Raw genomic sequence first — 24,695 nt, forward strand, 5'->3', positions numbered from 1 at the left:
TAACATTAATAGTAATCATAAATGTTTCTTAAGCATCAAATCATCATAAGGATGTGTAACTGAAGACTGAAGTAATGATTAAGACATTTCAGTTTTGACATCACAAATATAAATTCCATTTAAAAATATATTCTAGAAAAGTTATTTTACATTTTAACAATATTTCACAATATTACTTGTTGTTTTATATCAAATAAATGCAGCCTGTGTGTGGGTGTGTAAGTGGGTGTGTACATTCAGTATTCATTGCATTTTGATCTCAAATGTTCAAAATGTTTCAAAAAAACATTAAAGATATAAGATCTATTGCCATCTACTGGTACACATCTCTAATTGCCACAGTAAATAAGCCACACCACAGTAAATGAGCAAAATCTTTTTTTAATAATCTGCTGTACTGTCACTGACAAATGCTTACAATGAAACAGAAAATAACAAAAACTAAGTATAAAATATTTGCTTTAACATAAGTTAACATAACTTAGAATAACTATCATAAGAAATAACTATCTAGATACAATGTGATTTTTCTATGGCTATAAGAAAAATATAAAGAACATTATAATTCCCTTTGGGGTAAAATAGCCTCTGCAGTATTTATCATTTATAATAGTACATATTAAATAAAGACTATTTTAATCATTTCTGTGTTCTGAACCATAAATATGATGACTTGCCTATAAATACATTTACTAAACAAATGATGTAAGGAGCAAAACATCAACAGAACTACCTCTTCTTTCATTTGCTTGTATTGAAACTTTGCCCTGATTAGAAGGTGATCTACATGTTCTCGTTTTGCATTTTACTTCAATATCAGAGCACAAAAGTGTACTTTTGTTTTCAGTACAACTGTCAGTCATGTAGACATACTAATCACAGCATCCTAGTGTTTAAGTGGGGCTTTTTAGGCAATCTCAGGCAGTGGCTTCAGTTTTAAGAAAACATTCACTCCACCCTGACCCTGCCTATCATGCACACCAATTTATTCACCCATGTTTTGTCAAGACATAACCTTCCTGCTGCAGGTGATCCTCACATAACCAGTGCATGATGTAATGCTGATTAGGCTTGCGTGTAGCGGATGATCTCACTCAAGTCATAGCCGGTCACTGCAAATGCGTAGCCGTCCCCATCACAGAACTTGGCTCCACAGATCTGTGTGTCAATCACACACTCATTGTACATGTGCTCAATCTAGAAAGGGCAGAGAAATGTGTATTTGAAATCAGATGAACACACATAAAGTACTTTGCAAAGCTGAATACTCCGGAACAAAAATATCAAGTCAAATGTTTTCATTAACTGCTAGAGCTTTAACAAAACTGTGCAAAATGCATGTACAACACTGTTCAAAAGTTTGGGGTTGATGTCTTTGAAAGTATTGTATGCTCAGAAAGGCTGTATTTATTTGATCAAAAATACAGTGAATCAGAAATATTGTGAAATACTATTACAATTTAAAATATATCTGCAAGCAGCCATTATCGGGGCCAAGCGCAAAGAAGAAGACAAGACATGCCAGCATGGCTGGAAGTGTCAAACCAACTGCAACAATGAGCCATTAAAGACTTATTAAGTTGATTTTAGGCAAAATAGCAGTGCAATTTTAAATACAGTCAATAATAATGATTTAATGGTTTATCACTTTCGACCAATAGGTGGCACTGTTACGAAACTGATGTGGTGTAGTCAGATTGAGGTGACAATGACACATGCAAAGTTTGGTGTCAATATGTCAAAGCATTGCAGAGATACAGCCTCAAGAGTCATTTTTGCATCATGGCTCAAATCTGTTGCAGTGGTATATGAAAACAGTTTTGTCTATCAACATGAAATCCATAAGAATTTGTCGGCATGGTCTGAAGACGATACAGTTAAATTTGGGTGAAAATCGGACAAACGTTCTCGGATGTGTTTGAAAAAGTAGGTTTTTAACAAACAACAAGATGGAGGAAAGATAGGTTTGCAAAATATGGCAAAATTGGTATCCATGTTCTCGGCATGAGCCATTGAATGTATTGTGACCAGTTTCATTGCAATGGGTTAATTTAATCAAAAGTTATTCGTATTTCTGTACATTTTATTACAACTTTTGACCACAAGGTGGCCGAAACTTTTTGAGTACCTTTGGAACATAGAGCGGAAGACACATACCGAGTTTTGTATTGATAGGCTAATGCATTCGTAAATTATAGCATTAGCATTTTAAACTATAATACTGCATTGAAGTCAATGGGAATTTCATGTTTTGTTTTATTAAACCGCCACCAAGAGGCACAATCCCACAAAACCAATCTTTTTATGTGTCCTCATAGTGAGCCCATACATATGTGTGTCGAGTTTGGTGAAAATATCTCATTTTGTTTTGGAGTTATAGACATTTATATGAAAAAACACATAAAAAAATGACTGACACCTGACTTTGATTGGATTTTACTACCCCTTACTATCAATATTTTGAGATTTGGGGATTAGCATATAGCTATCGACCTATGTTTTCGAACTTCTGTGGCTGGTTTCGTCTCGATCGGACTAGCTGTTTCGAAGATATCAGCAAATGTTTTTTAAGCGCTAAATTACAACGCTGCGCAAACCATATGCCGAAACCTGGCAAGTGTTGTATCGTTGGACTCGGCAAGGATTCAGGAGACCAAAAAAGTTACTCCCATCCAAAATTTTGAACCACACCCAAAGTTATAAGCGTTTGGAGAAAAAAATGATCCACTAGGTGGCTCTGTTTCGAAACTTCTCAGGCTACTTCGGGGCATTGTGGTGGTGACCCATACCAAGTTTCGTAACAATCTGTTCATGCGTTCATAAAATACAGCATTTTAGCACATAATTCAAAATGGCCAACATCCAAAATGGCCGACATGGTAAAATTGGATATCGGTCGACTCGGCATGACACCCTGAATGTAATGATACCAATTTTATGATTTTTGGATAAACGGTTCAGAAGTTATATTCCAAAATAGGCATTTTTCGTATCTCCGGACCAGTAGGTGGCGCTGCGCCGAAACGCTGCATGTTGCTTCAATTCTTGCTTGTGATGACATGTACCAAGTTTGGTTTGAATACGATAAAGCGTTGTGGAGATATAGCCTTAAGTGTGTTTTTTCATGTTTTTTCACGCTACATAAAATTTGTTTGCACGTTTATTAAAAACAATTTGACGAATCAACTTGAATTCCATAACTTTTTGTCAACATGGTCTGAAAATGATCTGTTTCAATTTTCGTGGAAATCGGAGCAACGGCCTTGGAGGAGTTCGAAAAAGTAGGTTTTTCAGAAAATTCAAAATGGCAGGAAAATTTGCATACGGGAAAAAGACATCATAGGGTGCAATCGAATCGGCTTGAGCCAAGGAATCAGAGGAGAATTTTGTTTCTATCCCTTAGGGGTCAAAAGTTATAAGCATAAACATGAGTGAAACTTTGGACAGGTGGTGGCGCTAGAGGGATTGAGTTAGAGACTTCAAATTTCCTATATTTACAGCTCAGACTGGCCTCTGGGCTGCCATAGACTTCCAGAGCGGCGGAGGAAGAAGAAGAAGAGGAGGAGGAGGAGGAGGAGGAGAAGGAGAAGGAGAAGGAGAAGGAGAAGGAGAAGGAGAAGGAGAAGGAGAAGGAGAAGGAGAAGGAGAAGAAGAAGAAGAAGAAGAAGAAGAAGAAGAAGAAGAAGAAGAAGAAGAAGAAGAAGAAGAACGCTAACGGTTTCAATAGGTACCTTCGCACCTTCGGTACTTGGCCCCTAAATAATTGTGTATTTGAGTAAATTTTACTACAATGTAATTAATTCCTTTGATGGCAAAGCTTTACAGCAATTACTCCAGTCTTCAGTCACATGATCCTTTAGCAATCATTCTAATATGATCTGATTTGCTGCTCAGGCAACATTTCTTATCATCATCAATGTTGAAAATGGTTGTGCTGCTTAATATTTTTTGTGCATACTGTTATAAATTTTTTTCAGGATTCTTTGAAGAACAGAAAGTTCAGGCAAAAACCGCATTTATTTGATATATAAATAACATAGTAAATGTATTTAATTTAACTTTTGATCAATGTAATGCATCTTGCTGAATAAAAAAGATATTTAAAAAAACAGACCCCAGATTTTGAATGACAGTGTGTGTGTGTGTGTCTATGAAGGGTTTTACCTCTACACTGTTAGTCTCTTGGGTCAAGCTCAGATGCCACACTCTAACCCAAGAGTCTTCTGCTGCAGAGAGTAGCTTTATCATTAAACAAAGGGAAACAATATCAGTATATGAGTTTATTGTTTTAAAAATACATCTTAATACAAAAACTTCTTAATTAAGCCTTTTTGTGCTCAAAACATATATGATTACTAGACTCAAAGTGCATATACAGTATGTAATGATCCATACATTAATTGTAAGACATACAGCACAGACTGTAATGTATACATCTGTTCTCACCAGGCCAGTGAATGGGGCAATGTCCAATGAGTAAATCCAGCGTGCATGAGCATTGACCTCTGCATGCAGTATACCTGTCACCGCCTCATACAGACGGATCTGTCCCGTCCCATAGCCGGCAATGACTGTGCCCTTCCATAGTTTTACTGAAGAACAACTCGTGCTGAGAGAAGATACACATTTTATTAATATATGTACTATAATGATGTATTGGTATCATTCATGAAACACAGACAGAATAAGTTGAGTAAATTGTTTGTAAAGTTGTTCTGATTTAAGTTTTTGTATTCATTAAATGGTTCATTTTCTTTTCTTTTAGGCAAACCAACACTGGATTTTAAATACACTTACCATAATATATATCACAGAATTAATTAATTATCTAATTAGTTATATATAAATTTCACTGATAAACAAAAGTAATCCACCTGGCTATAATAAAGGCTTCTGAAGCGAGTCAATGTGTTTTTGTAAGAAAAATATCCATATTTAACATGTTATAAAGTAAAATATCTAGCTTCCGGCAAAACCGCTTTCAATATTCAACTTACGAAGAAGCGTAACGCCTCTCACAGTTCAAAATTCTCATGCTACCTTTGACGTCATTGTCGCACAAGTTATGTTTTTTTCGTAAGTTGAATACAGAAGGCAGAAAGCTAGATATTTTACTTTATAACATGTTAAATATGGATATTTATCTTACAAAAACCCACTGCTTTGCTTCAGAAGTCCTTCATTAACCCCCTGAAGCTGTGTGGATCACTTTTATAATGGAAGGATGCACTTTTTGGGCTTCAAATTTTGGGCTGCTATTCACTGCCATTATATAGCTTGAAAGAGCCAGGACATTTTTAAATATAACTATTGTATTCGTCTGAAGGAAGATTGTCATATTCACCCAGGATGGCTTGAGTAAATCTTAGGATAATTTAAATTTTTGGGTGACCTATCCCTTTAACTATGTTTTCCAAATCCAGAGGAAACTTTGAGGATTTTGGTAATATACTTTTAAATAATGAAACCCATTGTCATGATTTAAACATATTGTCTCTTGTATAGTGAGTGTTACTTCCTAACATACTCAAAACCAGGGATCTTGTTGAGCAGTTGAAAATCGTCTCCTGATTTCCACACACAGAGGAGGCCAGAGTCATCTGCACTAACTAAATCAGCAATGCACTCCTGAAAAAAAGAGCCAATTAAATATAAAAACATTTGAGCCACTGAACCAAACCAACTGAACCAAACATGAGAAATAAAACCCCTAAAAACAGCATTTGCCATATAGTTTACAAATATACTGTAACATGAAAGTTGCTATGAGTTAATACCAGATTGCCTGAGCACTCAGAGGCCATGTCTGTAATGGCCTCCTTGTGTTCCTCCAAAACTTCAGACAGGGTGATGTTACTGCCTTTACTGGGAACGTCAAACACCAGCACTGAGCCAGACGAGACCCCTGAAATAAGTGAGAGGAATGGAAATGGACACCTTTAGTATACATACTAAGGAAATACAGTGGGTACGGAAAGTATTTAGACCCCCTTAAATGTTTCACTCTTTGTTATATTGCAGTAATTTGCTTTTTTATTTTTATCATTAATGTACACACACAGCACCCCATATTGACAGAAAAACACAGAATTGTTGACATTTTTGCAAATTTATTAAAAAAGAAAAAATTAAATGCAATATAACAAAGAGTGAAAAATTTAAGGGGGTCTGAATAATTTCCGTACCCACTGTATATTAGCGGCTTGCTTAGAAGAGACAGATATTTACTCTGTATCAAAGATGAAGCCACTTACCTACACAAATGTATTTTTCCCGCACTGCTGCAATCCCTCGGGCAAACACTGCCTTAGCTGGTAAATTACAATAGATAATGTCAGTTTTATATGGTGTGCAGTTACCCACAAGTTCTTTTTAAAATTAGGTGCAAATGAAAGATTGAAAAAGAATAAACACATTTAATTTATTTACAGACACATGTGTGCACTGACCTGTGGGGGTCTCCGGTGTGTCCAGAGCATGCCAATAGACCATAATCGATCCATCTGATTCATACATCTGATGAATAAACATAGTTTAAGCCATGTTTCCCATGCGTTTAAAACACGGCATAACATTTGACCCACCTGGATTCCTTTCTGAGAAGTGAGCACAAGGAGATCTCTTGAGGGCAGCACACACCAGGCTGCCTGTCAGACAAAAATCAGTTTAAAAAGCTAGTGTTGAAATAGTGTCAGCAAGCAAAGATAATCAACAGTGATTATTAGAACTCAAATGGTACTTTAGTCTTACCTGCATGATGAGTGAGGAGCTGGTGGCCACGTTGCCCTCTTTAGATTGCAGCTGTCGGTGGGAATAGTTCAGCCCGTCCCAGGAGGCGCTGACCATGTTTACCACGTTGGCGTGGACCACCGTGAAATAGGTGAGGCAGCGCGGCGCGATGCGCAGGACGCTCAAGTTGTTGTAGAGCGCGGACGCGCTGCTCTTTATCGGAATGCTTTTCTCTTTGTGGTACATTTTCGCCATTTTTTGGAGTATGATTTTTTTGGTGTGTTAAATTTCTGAAATACGAAGTAACTTAGGGCTTTAAAATCAGTTCAAACACATTTGGACAATTGTGAATCCTGCGAGTTTCTTGAGAATTAGCAGTGCTGTTCAAACCAACACTAAATCGGATTTTAGCTGTAACGTTAAGTTAGGTAACGTTAGCCTATGTCCAGACTGGTTCAACGCGGCAAGATGTGAAATTTAAAATACAGCTTATTTTTTATTAACAACACACTGAAATTTAATTAACGCGGACATTATTATTTACCATGTAACGTTAATCGCCCGTTTAACAGATAATTCTAGCAGAATTCGACCTGAATGAAGGCTACTGATGGGTTCTCCTGTCAATCCTCTCCGTTTCAGTGCAAATACTGAATAAAATGACTCCTAATATGGAAATAAATATACTCAGTTTCGCCTGTTATTAGACCATTGAACGTCGGATACAGGTATACTGGATATTTTTTTCTATTTGTACTTAAGCAAGGTCTCACCACCATCTCGCGTCTCTTGCAGCCATAGTGACGGAGCAGACATGTGTACGTGTGTAGAACGTCACAATTATCTGCGGTACACGGAGTGACGCACAGCGCACAGATCTATCTACGAGATATATATATATATATATATATATATATATATATATATATATATATATATATATATATATATATATATATATATATATATATATATATATATATATATATATGTATATATATATATATATATATATATATATATATATATATATATATATATATATATATATATATATATATATATATATATATATATATATAATTATTATTATTATTTTATTGTTTGGGAAAAAATATTGGATTTATAATCATTATCTACTTACCCTGCTAAAGTTTTGAGTTTATTTTTTTTTTATTTTTTATTTTTTTTTTACAGTTTTTTTCAGTCACTTTGGTGTATTTCTCACATCGCTATTTATATTTGCACTCCAGTTAATGCAGTTCTCAAAACAATTTAGTACAAACTGCAAAACCTATAACTTGCAAAAGCATGTCACTTGCTTTAAATGGATAGCTCATTCCTCAAAAGCAAGTAGCCTATAGGCGTCAATGAAAGTGTCAGTGTCATCAAGATGAAAAGTCCTGACACTATTTTTTATGAACAAGATGTCAAATGGCTTTGTCATGTTTTCATTATGACTGTAAATGTTGTCCAATGCAGATAAAAAGGCAGATATTGGTGACACTATCTGAAATGCTCAAGACAGCTATTTGCAAAACCATTTGAAAAATACAGCAGTTACATTTTACTGTATTTAGTGAGGTAACTGAGCAATGCACTGAATATATATTTCACATTTTTACTGAATATGTTCTTTTCAATTCTAAATTGTTCACAGCATTTTGCAATTATTTACAACAAACATAAACTTTGCTGTGCAACAGCTGTAAAAAATACTGCAGTACATGGAACTGAACATACAAATAGAACTAATGCTTCACACACCCCTTCTCTTCAGTGAAAGTTGAGATTCACCTGAGATATTTTTTTTTTCAATTTATGAGACATATTCAGGAAAGAAGAAAAAAAGAAAGAAGAAAAAAAAAAATATATATATATATATATATATATATATTTTTTTTTTTTTTTTTTTTTTGTGGAAAACTATAGCTTTACAGATTTGACAACTAGTTCAAACATTTTGTATGTAATGACTCAAGCAATTAAATGAGGACTATTCGTTTTATGTGGAATGACTCTTCAGCATTCACAAATACAGTTAATTTTGACTGACATGAGAGTTGTATGAAAGCAATGATGCATGTCCAAAAGCATTTGCAATTTATTGGAAGGAATGAGAAACTGCTATGATGTGCACAAATTACTTAATGTTACGGAGGTTGAGCTAACTGTTGTGCAAATGTAAATAGTGATGTGAGAAATGTACCAAAGTGACTGAGAAAAACTGTAAATAGGCCTAATGATAATATGCAGTCTGTAATTTTTGTACCTTTCTGTTCCCCCATTGTACCTTTCTGTACCAAGATGTAACAGTGGGGGTTGTTCATAACCATTTAAGTCATCAAGTTATTTTTAGATTAAATTAAAGATTTAAATATGTTTGACATGACATATTTGTGTTTGCTGTAGGCTATTTGCTGAAGGATGGATTGATATTGACTAATATAAAAGCATTGGTTTGCTCAAGTTTGCTGGTGTTTACAAATCTCACAATAAATCCACAAGTAGTCTATGGCATGCAGAATCAGGGAGGGTAATATTTTGATGTACCCTGCCATTGTACAATTGTCAAAAATGCTCAAGGGTCATCCAATTTGATGTCAAAGAAACAAGATCTGACAGGAGAGAACACAACAAGCTGTTAGTAACAGATGGAGGAAATGGGTGAAAAGTTAATACAAATAAACCTGTAAAATATTGCATAATCTGTCTGCCTGCAATGTTAGTACAAACTATAACTGAAATATGCAAGTCTACACAGCAAACTGGGGCGCAGCCTGCAAGAAATCAGGGCAGACACATTGTACTCCAAGTGACAGCTGCTCTCCAGAGAGCAGGGAACACTATTATTTCTTCACATCGTATGCATTTGGCATAGAGCTTCTTCAGAGAAAATTGACCATGGTTGGAACTGTGTGCAAGAACAAGCCAGAGATCCCACAATAAATCATTCCTGATACTGAGGGAGGTATTTTGAGAGAACTGAGGGTACTATATAAAAATGTCTGGAGGAGTAAGAGAACACTGGTTGACAGATGTGAACCGCATAAGAAGATGGCACATTAATTGACACCATCCTCTCTGAGTCGGATGAGGGAAGCACAGCCTTCTGATGAAGAGGAAGCAGATCATCACCTTCTAAACTACTTGCAAAAATATACAGCCTTTATTTTGGGCCCTGGCCTGATTGGTTTGGAGAACAAAATTCCACACACAAAGGCTTGCCACTTGGTGGCAGTGTCATACACCAGAGTCCACTGTAGCGGTTTATGTGCAACCATGGCTTTTAATAGCTTTCCACTGACCTATATGCGTGAAAGGGTTAATATACAGATTTAATTTTTTTCAAATAAACAAAACCTCATATTATGTTTTTTGCCAATAAAAAAATTAAGATTAGCTCATCTCCATTTCACTTTTTTCTGAACATTGACAAACAAGAGGCCTGTAACCCTCCTACATACAGATATCAAAATCTCTTGTGATATTCAGTTGTGAAAGATCTAATTGTTATCACTCTGTGGGAGGTACAAAGGTTCCTCCTTCTGAAAGACCTGAGCAGAATGTGTTTCTTAAGCACAGCATTTTTATAAAACCAAAATACAAAATGCAAAATCTGAAATTGCAATGAATAAAAATATGATAAAAAGGTGCAGTATGTAACAAAACACAATAACCTCATTGCTTACCACAAAGTAGCCATTTGTGTGCTTTTGCAGACAGTTATAGGGAGAGGAACAAATGAATGACTTTGTGTAGGCCTACAAGAGGCCTGTCAGAGAGGTTGTGGGTATGGAGCTTGTGAAAGTAGAGAGCATGGGCCCCATTATGTAAAAAGATGGCCATCAGAGAGAGAGGAGGCTAAGGGCCATCTTTTGAACATGTGAAGAAGACTGCCAAATTAGTTACTGACCCCAATCTGAAAGGGCATTTACAGTAATTCAGATTATATAATAACATTAATTGAGAAAACTCATCATCTGCAGGATGTTGTAGGCTATACAGCATAAAGTTGTGTTCCACTCTCAGTCAAAATAGACAAATATCCTCACTTTGTTGTTATGTTTTTATGGATCATACCTGCGTCTGAATTTTGTCTGGTATGATGACAATTGTCTTGGACTTATACTGAGACCTGTGATGATGACCCCAGACATGCTCTTCTCACTGTCAACCATACTATTCTGTTAGCAAAATAATAGGAGTTGTACAAATATACAGTAAATCACCTCAAAGTATAGAGCATATGCTTTTATAGTAAAGGTGTTTAATTCTTTTTCAAAAGCGATTTTGTAGCATTATTTTACTCTGTCAGCACCAAACACAAATAGGTGGGAAAATTCTGTAAAAGTGCTCACACTCTCATTCTTTTTAAATACCGCCTGACTCTGTCGACGCCAACTTAGCAACAACACAGCAACGGGAACAGAAGCTCTGTCATCTCAGCTTGAATGGAATGCCATTCAGATTGTTGAGTCTCATAAAATGATCACTCTCTTTACATCTTCTATAGATTACAGTTAACTTTTCCCTCACTGTTATTGTTTGATGATGTTGAAAATACCAACCTTTTACATTAATATGCAATCATAGCTAATGTGCACAATAGCTGATTGTTGTTGTCATCGTGATGTCCTTAGGTTTACTGTCTTTCCCCCAACATAGTTGCCTACTTAATTGCCTTTCATCGTATCTCGTGAATTAGTATTCTGCACTCACTCTTTGAACACTTTGCGCTTCATGCACCATAAATTTTCAGACTTCTTTCAAGTGAAAATCTGTGGCGCTACATTTTCAACTTGCTTATGGGTGGATCAACACTGTCGCTCTTCACTTTCTGTTTATGGGGATATCAGTCGCGGTGAGAATTTTTTTTTTCTCTATTTGCATCAGAAGAGCTCATAACTGTAACCTGAAAGTCTAATATTTTATAATTGGTATTATTGTTGCGCCATATAGCCGCGGTGATGGAAATAGTTTGGAGAGGATTCTGCTCTTTTGTTCTTCTCACAACACTGTCTTTTGAAGGTAAAGAACTGTAAAATATACGAAATATCAACAAGATATCTTTATTTCAGTGGTTTAAAAATAATTGTATATTACTGGTAACAAAGAACAAATCGCATTTGTTGACAAACAATAGGCTATTTATCAGTATCGCCAAATTTCATGTATTTCAGAAACTTCCCGTCTTAAAAGGCTTGACTTAAGAAATAACTTTTTGTGTATACTAATTGGTAAATATGTTATTATAAGGATGGTCTTCTAACTTCAAGTATTGTGCATCTAAGTTTTTTGTAATGCTGTTAGCAACAGATGTATGTGAGGTTTTGATGCATTATTTAAACATGTATTTTAGCACATACTGTCCATATTTGCAATATGAATGTGCACTTAAGTATTATAAGCTACAATAATATCTATTTTCTCTTGTAGAAGTTGCTGGACTCATGATCAGAAATGAAGAGCTGAGAAAGTGTGTACAGGTAAATGAAGATCAAGGCAACAGTAGGTTAACCCTAGAAGAGTGCAGGGCAGATTCAGCTCAACAAGAGTGGCACTGGAACCCAGAGACACGCTCTCTCAGCAACCCGCAGACTGGCGGGTGCCTAACTGCACCCAGGATCCAGGAGCATGAGAGTGTTTGGCTGCAAGCTTGCAGCTCTGAGGAGGAAGATCGTGAAGGCCAGACCTGGAGCTGCTCTAAAAAGGGTCTCCTGACATTACACGGCAAGGGTCTGCACCTGTGCGTACGTCACGATTCCTCAAAGGTCTTCCTTTCCAAAGATCGCGGGAAAGGCAGCAAGTGGAGGACAATGGCTAATCAAACGGTATGCGAGGATACAGACAGCACCCATCACGGCCAGAGTGTGCTGACAGAGTCTCAGCAGACACTTTCAACTGGACCCCGAATCCTCACTCAGATTCGCTATTGGCATTGTAAGAGAGTAAGATTTGGCGTTTGTGTTGCATTCCATCATCCCATCATTTTGATTAATGACATCTCATCCACCTCTTCAGTTTTACTCCACAGAATTCTGCTGAATGTATCTTGAGGGACACTCCTGTCATACCAGACCATATCATCTTCTGTGTGTGTTTTTCTTTTTCTTTTTTTTCTCCATCTTGTCCAATACCAGAGTCCTCACAGTATTGGAGAATCTGGAAATATCAGAATATTGAAATGGTGAATTCCAGGCAAGGAAGTGTAATATGTTCATTGATGTTTTTTTTTTTTTTTAGCTCAGTTCAGCCAAACTCAAATCTCAGGTTGACACAGATAAGTTATTTTGGCAACACTTTACAATAAGGTTTCACTTGTTAACATTAGTTAATTTATTAACTAATACACTGTAAAAAAAATATTGTTGTTTTTTGTTGGTTTAACTTAAAAACGTAAGTAACCTTGGTTGCCTTGAAATTTTGAGTTTATTGAAATAAAAAATTTGAGTTGATACAATGAAGGAAATTTGTTTAATAAATAGAAACTCAAAATATTATTGTATCTAAACCACATAAAAATTTTGATAAATCATGAAAATAGCACTATTTGGCATGTTTCACTGCGTCATCAGAAATAAAACACACAATTACCCAATATGCTTACAAAATATTTTAATAATCTTTTAATAAAGGTTGTCGAATCTCAAAAAAATTTCATTGTATTACCTTAAATTTTTAATTTCAATGAACTCAAAATTTTAAGGCAACCAGGTAACTTTTTTTCTAAATAATTTTTTACAGTGTAGGAAATAACCATGAGCTTTTGTTAATTTGTAATTCGTTAACAAGAAACAGTCATCCATTGTTTGTTATTTTTAGTTCACAGTGCATTAATTCACTTTAACAAATGCAACTTTGGACGTTAATAATGTGTTAGTAAATGAAATTAACATTAATAAAGATTAATCAATGCTGCAGAAGTGCAGTTCATTATTAGTTAATGTTAACTAATGTATAGTTAACTAATGAAACCGTACTGTAAAGTGTTACCATTATATTATTATGAATTATTATTGTATTCATTAGAATGACTAATTTACATATCTTAAAAAGGATTGATACCTTGCTAGCCATTAGCCATATCACCCTGTAGCCCAAGACTGGTTTCCCACTGAAGCTAAGCAGGGCTGAGCCTGGTCAGTACCTGGATGGGAGACCAACTGGGGAAACTAGGAGCTACTGGTTTTAGTGAGCTCACCCTGTGGTCTGTGTGGGTCCTAACACCCCAGTATAGTGATGGGAACACTATAGTGTAACAAGCACCGTCGGATTAGCCATTAAACCCAGGTCCTGGCTCTCTGGTCATTAAAAATCCCCAAATGTCCTTCGGAAACAGAGTAGGGGTGTAAACCAGGCATCATGGCCACATTTCCCTATAGTCCCCAGTCCATCATGGTCTCCTAATCATCCCCATATACTGATTGGCTTCGTCACTTGGTCTCCTCTGTCTGATGGACATTCTGGCGCAATATGGCTGCCGTCGCATCATCCAGGTGGATTCTGCACAATAGTGGCATTGAGGACATTCCCCCCTTTAAGCGCTATATAATTGTAACAAATTATTATTTATTATTATCATCTGACATGCAAAATAGAATTCCTTTCCAAAAATCTCTGTAAAACAATAAAACAATATGCTTATGCAGCAGCCATGAACGAGTGAAATTGATTGGTAAAAAAGCACGGGATCTCTGTGTGTACATTGTCTGGTTTGCTTCTAATAATGACTATGCTATGTTGCGTAAGTGTGTAATCTTTTTCTTTTTTCACTTAAGCTGGGAATAATGGCCAGACCTTTCAAGCAAAGTCCACTGAAGCAACACAGACTTCAGAGGCATCGACTGGACCTCAAAGAAGTGTAGAGCCTAGGGACCCTTCTGTTAATGTGTTTACAACAGATTATGGTAAGTTCTCATCTGTTTCAGAAAGTTTGATTTGTTTTAGCTTCGGTCACGAAATAGGATATAAACAATCAAATATTCAAAACATTACATTTCCAGGAACAGTTAGGCCTATTTTGTTTTATGTCCACATGAGGGCGGCAGAGGAGAGGAAACCCAAACACAGTGCCATGTCTTTGGTCATGGGCTAGCGAAAAATTACTGCCAGAAAATGAGTGCAAATACAGAAAATAGCTAACTGGTAATGGGTAAAAAAAGAAGTGATTATTAGTTGGTGATGTTCTATAACATTTTTAATAACAGGAACGGGCTGGAAAATGACAATGTTGCTTCTAAGCAGTTTGGCCCTGTTACTTGGCCTTGTGATCCTCACTCTTAACATTTACCAGAACAGGTAAGATTCTTCTTATTTTTGGTAAATAACAAGGTCTTGTTACTCTGAATGCCAGCATTTAATTTGACATATGTAAGTAGAGAGGGCATTGATGTGTTTTTTTCTTGTTATGAAACTGATCTGTGTGAACATGCTGATTGAAATCAGTTTCATAACAAGGAAAGGCTCAGTAACAAGTTTTCCTCCTTCATGATTAGCTGATTTATATCTTGTCTTCGGATTCCAACCTGATCACACACAGGAGGAAGAAGACTGTGGTGGTGCTGAAATCTTACACTCCGACAGGGGAGGCCAGTCAGCCGGGGTCGCCGGTGCCTAGTGAGAGAGCCCCTCTTACCCGACACCTAATGAAACCTGCTCAGTCCCCCTCCATCCAGAGAGGCGAGATCCTGGTTGAATGGAAAGATGGCACAGTCACTCCACTGTTTGAAACATATCTAACCGACTAAACGGCATTATATAAAAGAAATGAGTGAGTGACTCGTGTATCAATCCTAAGAAAACTGACAGAACTGAATTGGCGGCTTTATTAATTAACTTATTACATGGAATGCTTGATTCTGATTTTGCACATATTTCTTCATAATGACTGTTGTCCAGGGAATCACTGCCAATTGCATGGTCATAGCCAGTTTCTAGCCATAGCCAATATGCATGGCCAGTTTCTGTGTATTTATTTTTTTATTGTGTAGCCGTGGAATAAATGGGATAAAGTTATTGCAAGAAATTATCACAACATTAACTGGATTGATCAGGGGCTAGTTGCATGAACACTTTATGCTAAGACATTGTCTTAAGATCTAGTAAAGCAGTTAGTCAATGGTCTTACTTTTCGGTATCCAGTTAGACCAATCTACATTTTTATGTAATGGACTCAAAAAAGTTATAAACAGTCATAAAGAAAAATAAATTGATGACTAACTTGATAAACTAGTCTTAGCCGTTTATGCAACCGGACTCCAACGCAAAGTGTTCCTTGGATGTCTTCTCACGTATAATAATTTAAATCAAATCAATACTTCATGTGCCTTTTAAAAAAAAAAAAAAAAAAAAAAAAAAACAAATATATATATATATATATATATATATATATAATGCTATAATGTCCGACTGTACGTTATCCCTTTCATATCAAACATATATATATATATATATATATATATATATATATATATATATATATATATATATATATATATATATATATATATATATATATATATATATATATATATATATATATATATATATATATATATCACAGACATCTGTTGGGTTTACTGTGCTCTTGCAAGCAGTGCAAGAATGCCATCCTTCTGTTCAATTTTGAAGAACTGAGGTTGGGTTCTGATCAAAGACAATATTCAGTACCTTGCCAAAAAGATACAAGGTAACTTCAGGTCAAATACAAATCAAACTTAAAAGATATACTGTGCAATTAACATTGAATGCTTATCAAATAATCTACTATTCAAGGTATGTGTGTGTAAAATAGGAATGTTCTTTCTTAGAAAACAATAATAACATTTAAAACATGCCTCTAGAACACTGATATGGAAGTTTTTATAGTTTTTATAGTGTTGTGCTTAGCAGTAATGCTGATTATATTTTAATTGCATAAGCTTAACTGAAATAGTTTTTAATCCATGAAAGACAGTTGTTATTAGTGTGATTAGAAATTAATATAAAATATATGAAAAATATATTTGTATTAAAATAATATGATCAAAAATCACATGTTAATCACATGTAGTTACATTTAAGATTTCCATTATAAAGTATACTGCTGGCTTACACGTACACTTTGTTGGAACTTGTACTGAAGAGGTGGAGGGGCACCACCTTAACTGTATTTCCAGATTTATTATCATCAGACTAACTTTACCTGTTTCTTTTGACACACTGTTTTGTACAGCTCGTCTGCCGAGGACAACAGCTAAGAAATGAAAAAACATGTCTGTGCAAGTTTGTTGTTAGGGTGTAAAGAAGACATATTTTGAGGAGAGAAGTAAATGGGAGGTTGTCATGCAAGCATGAATATCAAAGCCAGAAACATTCTCACTTCTTATTGCACATTCTCACTTCTTCTTTTAAAAGTGTTATTTTTTTTCACGCTTTTAGACTAAATAATGGTCATATACTGTGCATCTCGCATATAGGCCTACATGTACTTATACATGTATATATAAATCAATGTTAATTTGAAAACGACAAACTAAACTATTTGTTTGACACATTTTACAGTTTTATTATATTATGCAAAAAATCACAGGAAATAAAGCATACAATAACTGTTACATGTATGCATGTCTTGTCTCTGTTAGTTTAGCCTGTGTTTCTCCCCTGTTTAGTTAATTAGTCATGTCAATCACCTGTGCCTTGTCATTCACCTGCTCATTGATTCCTGTGTATTTAATCCCTCAGTTTGCCCTCAGTGTTTGTCGGTACTCATTCATGTCTAGCTGTGTTATATGTTTCCCTGAGTTTGTTAAATAAATCCATGTTTATCGTTCTCCGTCGTCTCCGTGAGCTTATCTACGAGCACAGCCCGTAACAAACTACAGTAATTAATAGTTTGTTGGTTCTCCCTGGTTTTTGATTACAGCTTCCATTCTCCTGGGCATGGACTCACTAAACTTTGCGCATGTGCCGGGCTTTACTTCTTTCCTATAATCCTTAAAAGTGTCATGAACTGACTTTTTAAATAAAAAAATGTCTGAGGTCAACTAATGACGTTTGTGTGGTTTTTACATTAAAAAACAACGTAACTAATAAGTAATATAGGCTATTTTCTGCACTGGTTTTGAGGCTCTCTCCTGAATGCTGGGTTTTGATGGGTGTGCCGCACTGGAGACTTGGAAGTTAATGGTCACGGCTAGGATTGAATAAGATTAAATAAAAATAATAATATACTTTTTATTCCAGCAACAATGGAAAAAGGGAAAAATAACAAAAAAGTAAAATTATAGAAGAATACAATCAACAATCAACACATAAAAGCCTTTAGTTCAGCTTTGAACTGGTCCAGGCTCTGTACTGCTCTCAGCTCACTGGGAAGGTGGGGCAGTGGTTCATATAGGTTGTCTACAAAATGGAATGCGGCTACAAAATGCGGTGCAGCCGAGCAAATAGTTTGATCTCCCATGTTGCGAAACCTGGTGGTGTGAACTTGAAGAAGCAGGTGGGGATTTCAAAGATTTGCATATTTATGAGCTTCAAGCTCCCCTGTTAGTTCACATGAGCACTGTAAACCCTAATGTTGTCTTTACTTAAACAAATCAAGTAATCTTGACTTGATATTACTAGTTTAGTCCAGGAACTTACAAATATAAGTTAGTATAACTTATTAACCTACAAAATACATAAACTTAAGATTTCAAGTTGTATGAACTCAAAATCATAAGTAATTAAAATAGCTAATTCTGTCTGGCAACGAGAACTAATTCACTGATTGGAGGACATTTACAAAAGGCGGTCCTTTTCACCTCGTCTGTTGCTGATTCAAATTAAAATGGAGACTTTTTCTTTGTGTGCAATCTTAAATTCTTAAAATTCGTAAGTTACTAAACCTAAAAATAATATGTGAACTAACGTATAACTAAGCAGATTGCCTTTATTTCTGTTTTAATTAAAATAATAGTTTCATTGGAAGTCATCATGATGGAGATAAGTGTTTGCTTTAGTTGGGCTCTTGACTCTTGTTTATGTAATATAAGTGTTTCTCTGGCTGCTTTGTGTTTGTGAGACACATTTGTTGTGGAACACAAAGTCAAGAGAAAATATCATCATGTGATGCTGTTTATTCATTGATGATAATAACATCATCATGTAATGGCAGAATCCATGATCGAATACAGAGTCTAATGCTCTCGTTGTTGAAGCGGTTAATAATAGTTTTGAAGAATTAATAACAATAGCCATGAGATCTTTCACTGTTATGGTAATTGAACTTTTTTTAAAAAACAAATTTATAATCTATGGCATTAGTTAGACACACACAGACATCAAGAATCCACGTATAAATCTCTACAATGGTGACAATAAATAAAAAAAAAAAAAGATATTTATTCCAATTCCAATTAACAGATTGACTCTGAACATAAAACAAGCTACAAAAACATCAGAAGAAAACAGCAAAAGTAAAAGAAAATAGTAAGAATCAAAGAAAATGAGTCACAATTTCGATTCATAATTTATTCATGCCGCAATGCATGTTGGGACCCATGGGGAAGTTTTGATTGGTTGTACCCAGCATGGTGTACTGAACTTTGTATCCAGTTTGGTGAACTTAACAATTTAAGTACAGTGAACGTGAGCACCAAGTTAAGTGAACTTAAATATACAAGTTTTGGGAGACTCCATTACTCAATTGAATTGAGGGAACGAGTTTACTCAAATCAATTGAGTTGAATCAACTTATTAGGGTTTTCAGTGAGGGAGGGATTGTTTTGAAAGCAGCAACCGGAATGATTCTCTTGACCACAGGACTCATAAACGTCTTTATCAAATAAACACAATGATTTATTTCTCATCCACCAGCGATTGGTTGGAATATCATTTTTGTATTATATGGCCTGCCCAATCGGTGGATATAAGCACGAACCGCGTCCACATACGTAAATGCATGCGCACTTTAAATGTCAAGTCAAGAGAGTGAACAGCGTAGATAAAGAAAGGAATATTATTTCCCTATTTGAGATTCCCCGGCTTTGGTTTGTTTACAAGTGATTCCGCAGTGAAAATGTCTTCTCCACGTGAGCTGGAACTTCATTAAAAATAAAGTTCAACCACACATTCGTAATTCGTAATTAGGATCCGAAGGAAGCTTATGCAGTGACTGTGTTCTTCCACAACCAGGAATAGCGCAATATCTTGCTATCTTCGGCATGTTTATTGCTGCTGGCTAGCGCGAACTGTACAGCTCCATGAGTCAGTGGGCGGGGCTACTGAATTAGACGTGTTTATTATTCTTTAGAGGTGGTGTTTCGTCAGTCGATTACATCAAGATGCGAACACGATTGTTTTCTAGGCCTGGTGACTATAAAAGCTTTTCTTTGACTAACAAGGACGTTTTCAGCTCTGAAACATACAGGATATTCTTATATTACCATGACCTTTTTCGGCTTTCGGATGAGATGTTAAACCGAGGTCCCGACTCTCTGTGGTCGTTAAAAATCCCAGGATGTCCTTCGATAACCCCGGCATTCTGGCCAAATTTGCCCACTGGCCCCTGTCTATCATGGCCTCCTAATAATCGCCATATCCTGATTGGCTTCATCACTCGGTCTCCTCTCCACCAATCAGGTGGTGTGTGGTGAGCGTTCTGGTGCAATATGGCTGCCGTCGCATCATCCAGGTGGGTACTGCACATTGATGGTGGTTGAGGAGATTCCCCGTTCTATGTAATGCGCTTTGGGTGCCTAGAAAAGCGTTATATGAATGTAATGAATTATTATTATTATTAATTACCTTTTATATATCAAAAGCTCATGGGAAAGTTGATTTCTCAATTCATCACCCCATTAAGTTCTTCTTCAAAGTTAAGCTTCATTGAAAGACCTGCATAATTTACCACAATTCAGGTTTATAATTTCCTAAAGGCATTTTTCAATGCCTTTAAGGTCAGGATACTAAGGAGGCTGCTTAAAGCTGTCCAAAATTCTGAGCATGAGCGACTTTAGAAATATACACTTCTCCAAGCAGATCCTCTGCTCTTGGCTTCATTGTGTTCTGCAGGATTCCCAAGTATTAGTCCATTTTCAAAATGCCAGCAACATTGTGCATCTTTCCAACACCTGCTGCAGACATGCATCCCCAACCTCTCAATCCAGTCTCTCTGGTAGCCATTCATTTACAGTTCAAGATGAATTTGGAGGTTGGATTTCCATCCTCCTGTCAAAATGCTCACTGGTCTTCATTGACCAGCCGCAGCACTTTACATTCTGCATGTGTAGTTGAAATAATTCTGCACATGAGCAATATTCAAAACCAATCGAACACATTTAGCCATTTCAACAATATCCTCCTGGTTGTAGAGGACAGCAACTGGCCATTTTCACAAAACCCCAAAAATAACAAGTAATAGAATAAAGATAAAACTTGTCACATAGTGATTTATTGAATTTTAGTCCGGGATCAATGAGTGCAAGATTGACTATATCACACAATTGAAACGTGGAACACACAATTTTTTTAAATAAATATTTAATATGTGGGTGTGTCTGCGCGCGCGCACGCGCTTGTGTGTGTGTGTGTGTGTGTGTGTGTGTGTGTGTGTGTGTGTGTGTGTGTGTGTGTGTGTGTGTGTGTGTGTGTGTGTGTGTGTGTCTGTGTGCGTGTGTGAGTGTGTGTGTGTGTGTGTGTGTGTGGCTGAGGGCTGCATTTCCCAAAAGCACTGTAAGCAAGTTGATCAGAAAAACAAATTGGGAAAGGCTGTTATGGGGATAAATATCCAAAGAATAGGGCAATATCCGAGATTCTTGTCCATGTGGGGACATTTTTAGGTTCCCATGGGGAAAACAGTTTATAAATAATACTAGGCCTATGTGATTTAAAAAAAATAAAAAAATAAAGTTTTCTGGGATCAGTTTAGGGGATGGTTTAAGGTTTAAGGGATATACAGTTTGTATAAAAATCATTATGTCTATGGAAAGTCTCCATAAACATGAAAACACAATGTATGTGATTTAAGACGACACAAATGTGTATAATGCCATGGATATTACAACGGAAACATGGTTTATGAGGACAGATTATGTGTCCTTGTAAACCAAATGGCTTAAAAACGTATTAGGGGAGACCAGGGAGTGTTGTAACACTGTCAGTTTAACAAGTCAGAAAAGAGCTGATGTTATCATCAGCAAAATGCTGCCAAGTCTGTGGTTTTCCTGCGGAATTGGTCTACTTTAACACTGTTGCTGTGGGCTGTTTTTCATGGGCACTTGTTGAAGCGACCCCAATTATGTGATATTTTGCCCAGGAAACTAGAAATACATATTTGCATTTCAACGTAATGCTGTATTGCAGTTTGTTATGCATTTAAGCATACCGGCAACATTCACAGTCACAGATAAAATATTTTGTTGTGTTGTATTCATCTAAAACACTACAAGAGGACAAGATAACTACCAAAAAGTGGAAGACATGCCTGTGCAAGTGATAGGGTGTGCTCATGTGAAAGTGTATTTGAGCAGGTGTGTATTGCATTAATTTTTTTTTTTTATTATTTGTGTGTGTTTGGTTTTGTTTTATTATTATTATCATTATTTGTTATTTGGAACAAATACTATCGCTATCTTTGGACTATGGTCATGTCATTGTGGAATAATGACAAATGCAGATATCTTCCAGAGATAAGATAACTTAAAATGGCCAGCAATATACGCCACTGAATGTGTGTCTTACATCTGCATTGTTCTGTTGGTACTGCTTTAGATTTAGATATAGTGTGCAATGCAAATAAACCAAAAGGCAACAGCTAAAATTTGAGTGTTTTAGTCCCTGTGCCAAGTGTCCCTGAAATAACAGTATCTATAAATGATTTTTCATCCAAATGTGCAGCTGAATACAAAAAGTGCAACATGGAGCACAAGGTCGCTGCTCTCTCACATGTAGTAGCCTATATACATTACACATATGAGACCATTGAAAATTATTGTAATTGGCTTTGTATACGCAGAGGCTCTCCCATAGGATATCTCTCAGGATAACAGAGGATGTCCCCACCCGATTCACTGATTGAGCATGATTGAGTTCCTATCTGTCGTCCTCTTTCCATTGGCTGTGAATTTGTATCTCTGAACACAAACTTTCTGTTCTTCCACAAGCATGAAGTTATGGAAATTAGTCATAATGGTCATGTGCAGCAACTGCACGTACTTTGCTTCATTAAAATGCATCAGGGAGATGAAAATGAGCGATGATCAGATAAATGAGATGATTCCTAACAAAAGATCTGTTAAATAAGGCTAAAGTCCCTGAACGAAAGACAAAAAACTCTCTGTGTAGAACATCTAAATCAGGGTTCCTCAAATCCGGTTCTACTGCCACTGCCCTGCAGAGTTTAGTTCAGACCCTGATCAAACACAGCTGAACAAGCTAGGGCTTAATCCAAAATTGCCCCCTATACCCTCATATAGGGCATTATTTTATAGGAGAGCCATTTGTAGTGGTGTCCGAAACTATAGTGTACATTATCGAGTGCACTTATTCTATCCCACTTTGCACCGCAATGTACGCTCAAGGGCAATCCGAATTCACTCACTCGTTTTCATTCACTCCTTCAAATAAACTTTATTAGTGGACTATCATAAGGAATAATAATTAGGAGGATTCAGATTCAGCCAAGGTCTTCAGAGTTACTAGAAAATTGTAGATAGGGGAGTTTGATCATGGTCTGAACTAAACTCAGAGGACCTAAAGAGCCGGGTTTGAGGAACTCTGATCTAAATGATGCTCTGTTTTGTAAGGAAAGTAAAAGTGCATCTTAAAGGGATAGTTCACCCAAAAATGAAAATTAGCCCACGATTTACAAGGTGTATACGACGTTCTTCTTTCAGACGAATACAATCAGAGTTATATTTAAAAATTCCTGGCTCTTCCAAGCTTTATAATGGCAGTGAGTCCATAAACGTGCATCTATCCATCTTAAAACTGCTCCACGTGGTTCCAGGGGTTAATGAAGGCCTTATGAAGAGAAGCCGTGCATTTTTGTAAGAAAAATATCCATATTCAAAACTTCACAAACTGTAATCTCTAACTTCCGCTAACTGCCATACGTGTGTCATGAGAGACTGGCGCTCCAGCGTGTGATGTAGTTCCGGTGACGAACGCAGAAGTGCAAAACTGGGTTCTTCTCACAAGGACTAGCACATTCTCATGGGATAATCTGTCATACGCTCAAACCCAAGTCTCCAACTCCCCTAGAGGAAAGTTTTGATTTGTGGTTTCTTAATTCACATGTTTTTTTTTTTTACAGGAACTCTGAAACAACAATAGGTTATTGTTTGAGCACAAAATGGCATACATGAAAAAGAGGCATTGTGCAATGCACTGTCACATTAGGCCACATAATCTTAAAAGCTAATGTAAGGCCAACATATGATAGTCAGATCAACATTACTGAGATGTATTGTAGATCATAAAGCTCATATTTGCAGATAACGGATTAACCATGTATTGTAGATGAAAATGGATCTGAATTGTTAACCTTACACCAAAGGACCTTGTTAGTAAAAATGAAATGAAAATCTTTTAAGTGCACATTGACAAGTTTTTTTAATGTACTGGAGAAGAAAAAGAGTTTGATTCACACCTCTTTTTTGTTGTTGTTGTAAGGTACTTAGGGGTTGTTGCATGCAATCATGTTTTAAAGGGGTGATGAATTGAGAAATCAACTTTTCCTTTTGATATATAAAAGGTTATGGTAATATAAGAATACCCTGTAAGTTTTAGAGCTGAAAACTTTCTTGTTAGTCAAAGAAAAGCTTTTATTGACACCAGGCCCAGAAAAAGATCGATTTCAGAATATGCCACACCTTGACGTCATCGTGAGGTGAAACTCCGCCTCTACAGAAAAAGAACAATGCCTGATTTTGTTGCCTCGTCCACTGACTAGTGCCACTAACATGACATAGCCCAGAGCTAAACCACATTATTACACGGCT

General features: G+C 36.3%; 2 protein-coding genes across 5 annotated transcripts; one reads left to right on the forward strand and one right to left on the reverse strand.

Moving 5' to 3' along the window:
- Nucleotides 1-370: 370 nt before the first annotated feature.
- On the reverse strand, nucleotides 371-7,543 carry wdr54 (WD repeat domain 54). The gene is made up of 10 exons (XM_067438319.1): nucleotides 7,503-7,543; nucleotides 6,751-7,019; nucleotides 6,585-6,647; nucleotides 6,450-6,516; nucleotides 6,255-6,311; nucleotides 5,778-5,905; nucleotides 5,528-5,628; nucleotides 4,447-4,609; nucleotides 4,165-4,239; nucleotides 371-1,197 (listed from the first exon to the last, which is right to left on the reverse strand). Exons 2-10 carry the CDS (start codon nucleotides 6,982-6,984, stop codon nucleotides 1,066-1,068), a joined length of 1,020 nt encoding a protein of 339 aa, XP_067294420.1. The 5' UTR covers nucleotides 6,985-7,019; nucleotides 7,503-7,543; the 3' UTR covers nucleotides 371-1,065.
- Nucleotides 6,753-16,064, forward strand: si:dkey-245n4.2 (uncharacterized). Of its 4 annotated transcripts, none has more exons than XM_067438314.1 (6): nucleotides 11,359-11,593; nucleotides 11,692-11,760; nucleotides 12,169-12,672; nucleotides 14,511-14,639; nucleotides 14,940-15,030; nucleotides 15,272-16,064. In XM_067438314.1, the coding sequence occupies exons 1-6, from the start codon at nucleotides 11,473-11,475 to the stop codon at nucleotides 15,477-15,479; spliced, it is 1,122 nt and encodes a 373-aa protein (XP_067294415.1). In that variant the 5' UTR covers nucleotides 11,359-11,472; the 3' UTR covers nucleotides 15,480-16,064. The 4 variants fall into 4 exon arrangements, with proteins under 4 accessions (XP_067294417.1, XP_067294415.1, XP_067294419.1 ...); XM_067438318.1 differs by having other exon boundaries at nucleotides 15,228-15,335; XM_067438316.1 differs by lacking the exons at nucleotides 11,359-11,593; nucleotides 11,692-11,760 and adding an exon at nucleotides 6,753-6,880.
- Nucleotides 16,065-24,695: the final 8,631 nt, after the last annotated feature.

Source organism: Pseudorasbora parva, chromosome 3 (genome assembly GCF_024679245.1).
Source record: "Pseudorasbora parva isolate DD20220531a chromosome 3, ASM2467924v1, whole genome shotgun sequence".
Lineage (NCBI taxonomy): Eukaryota > Metazoa > Chordata > Actinopteri > Cypriniformes > Gobionidae > Pseudorasbora > Pseudorasbora parva.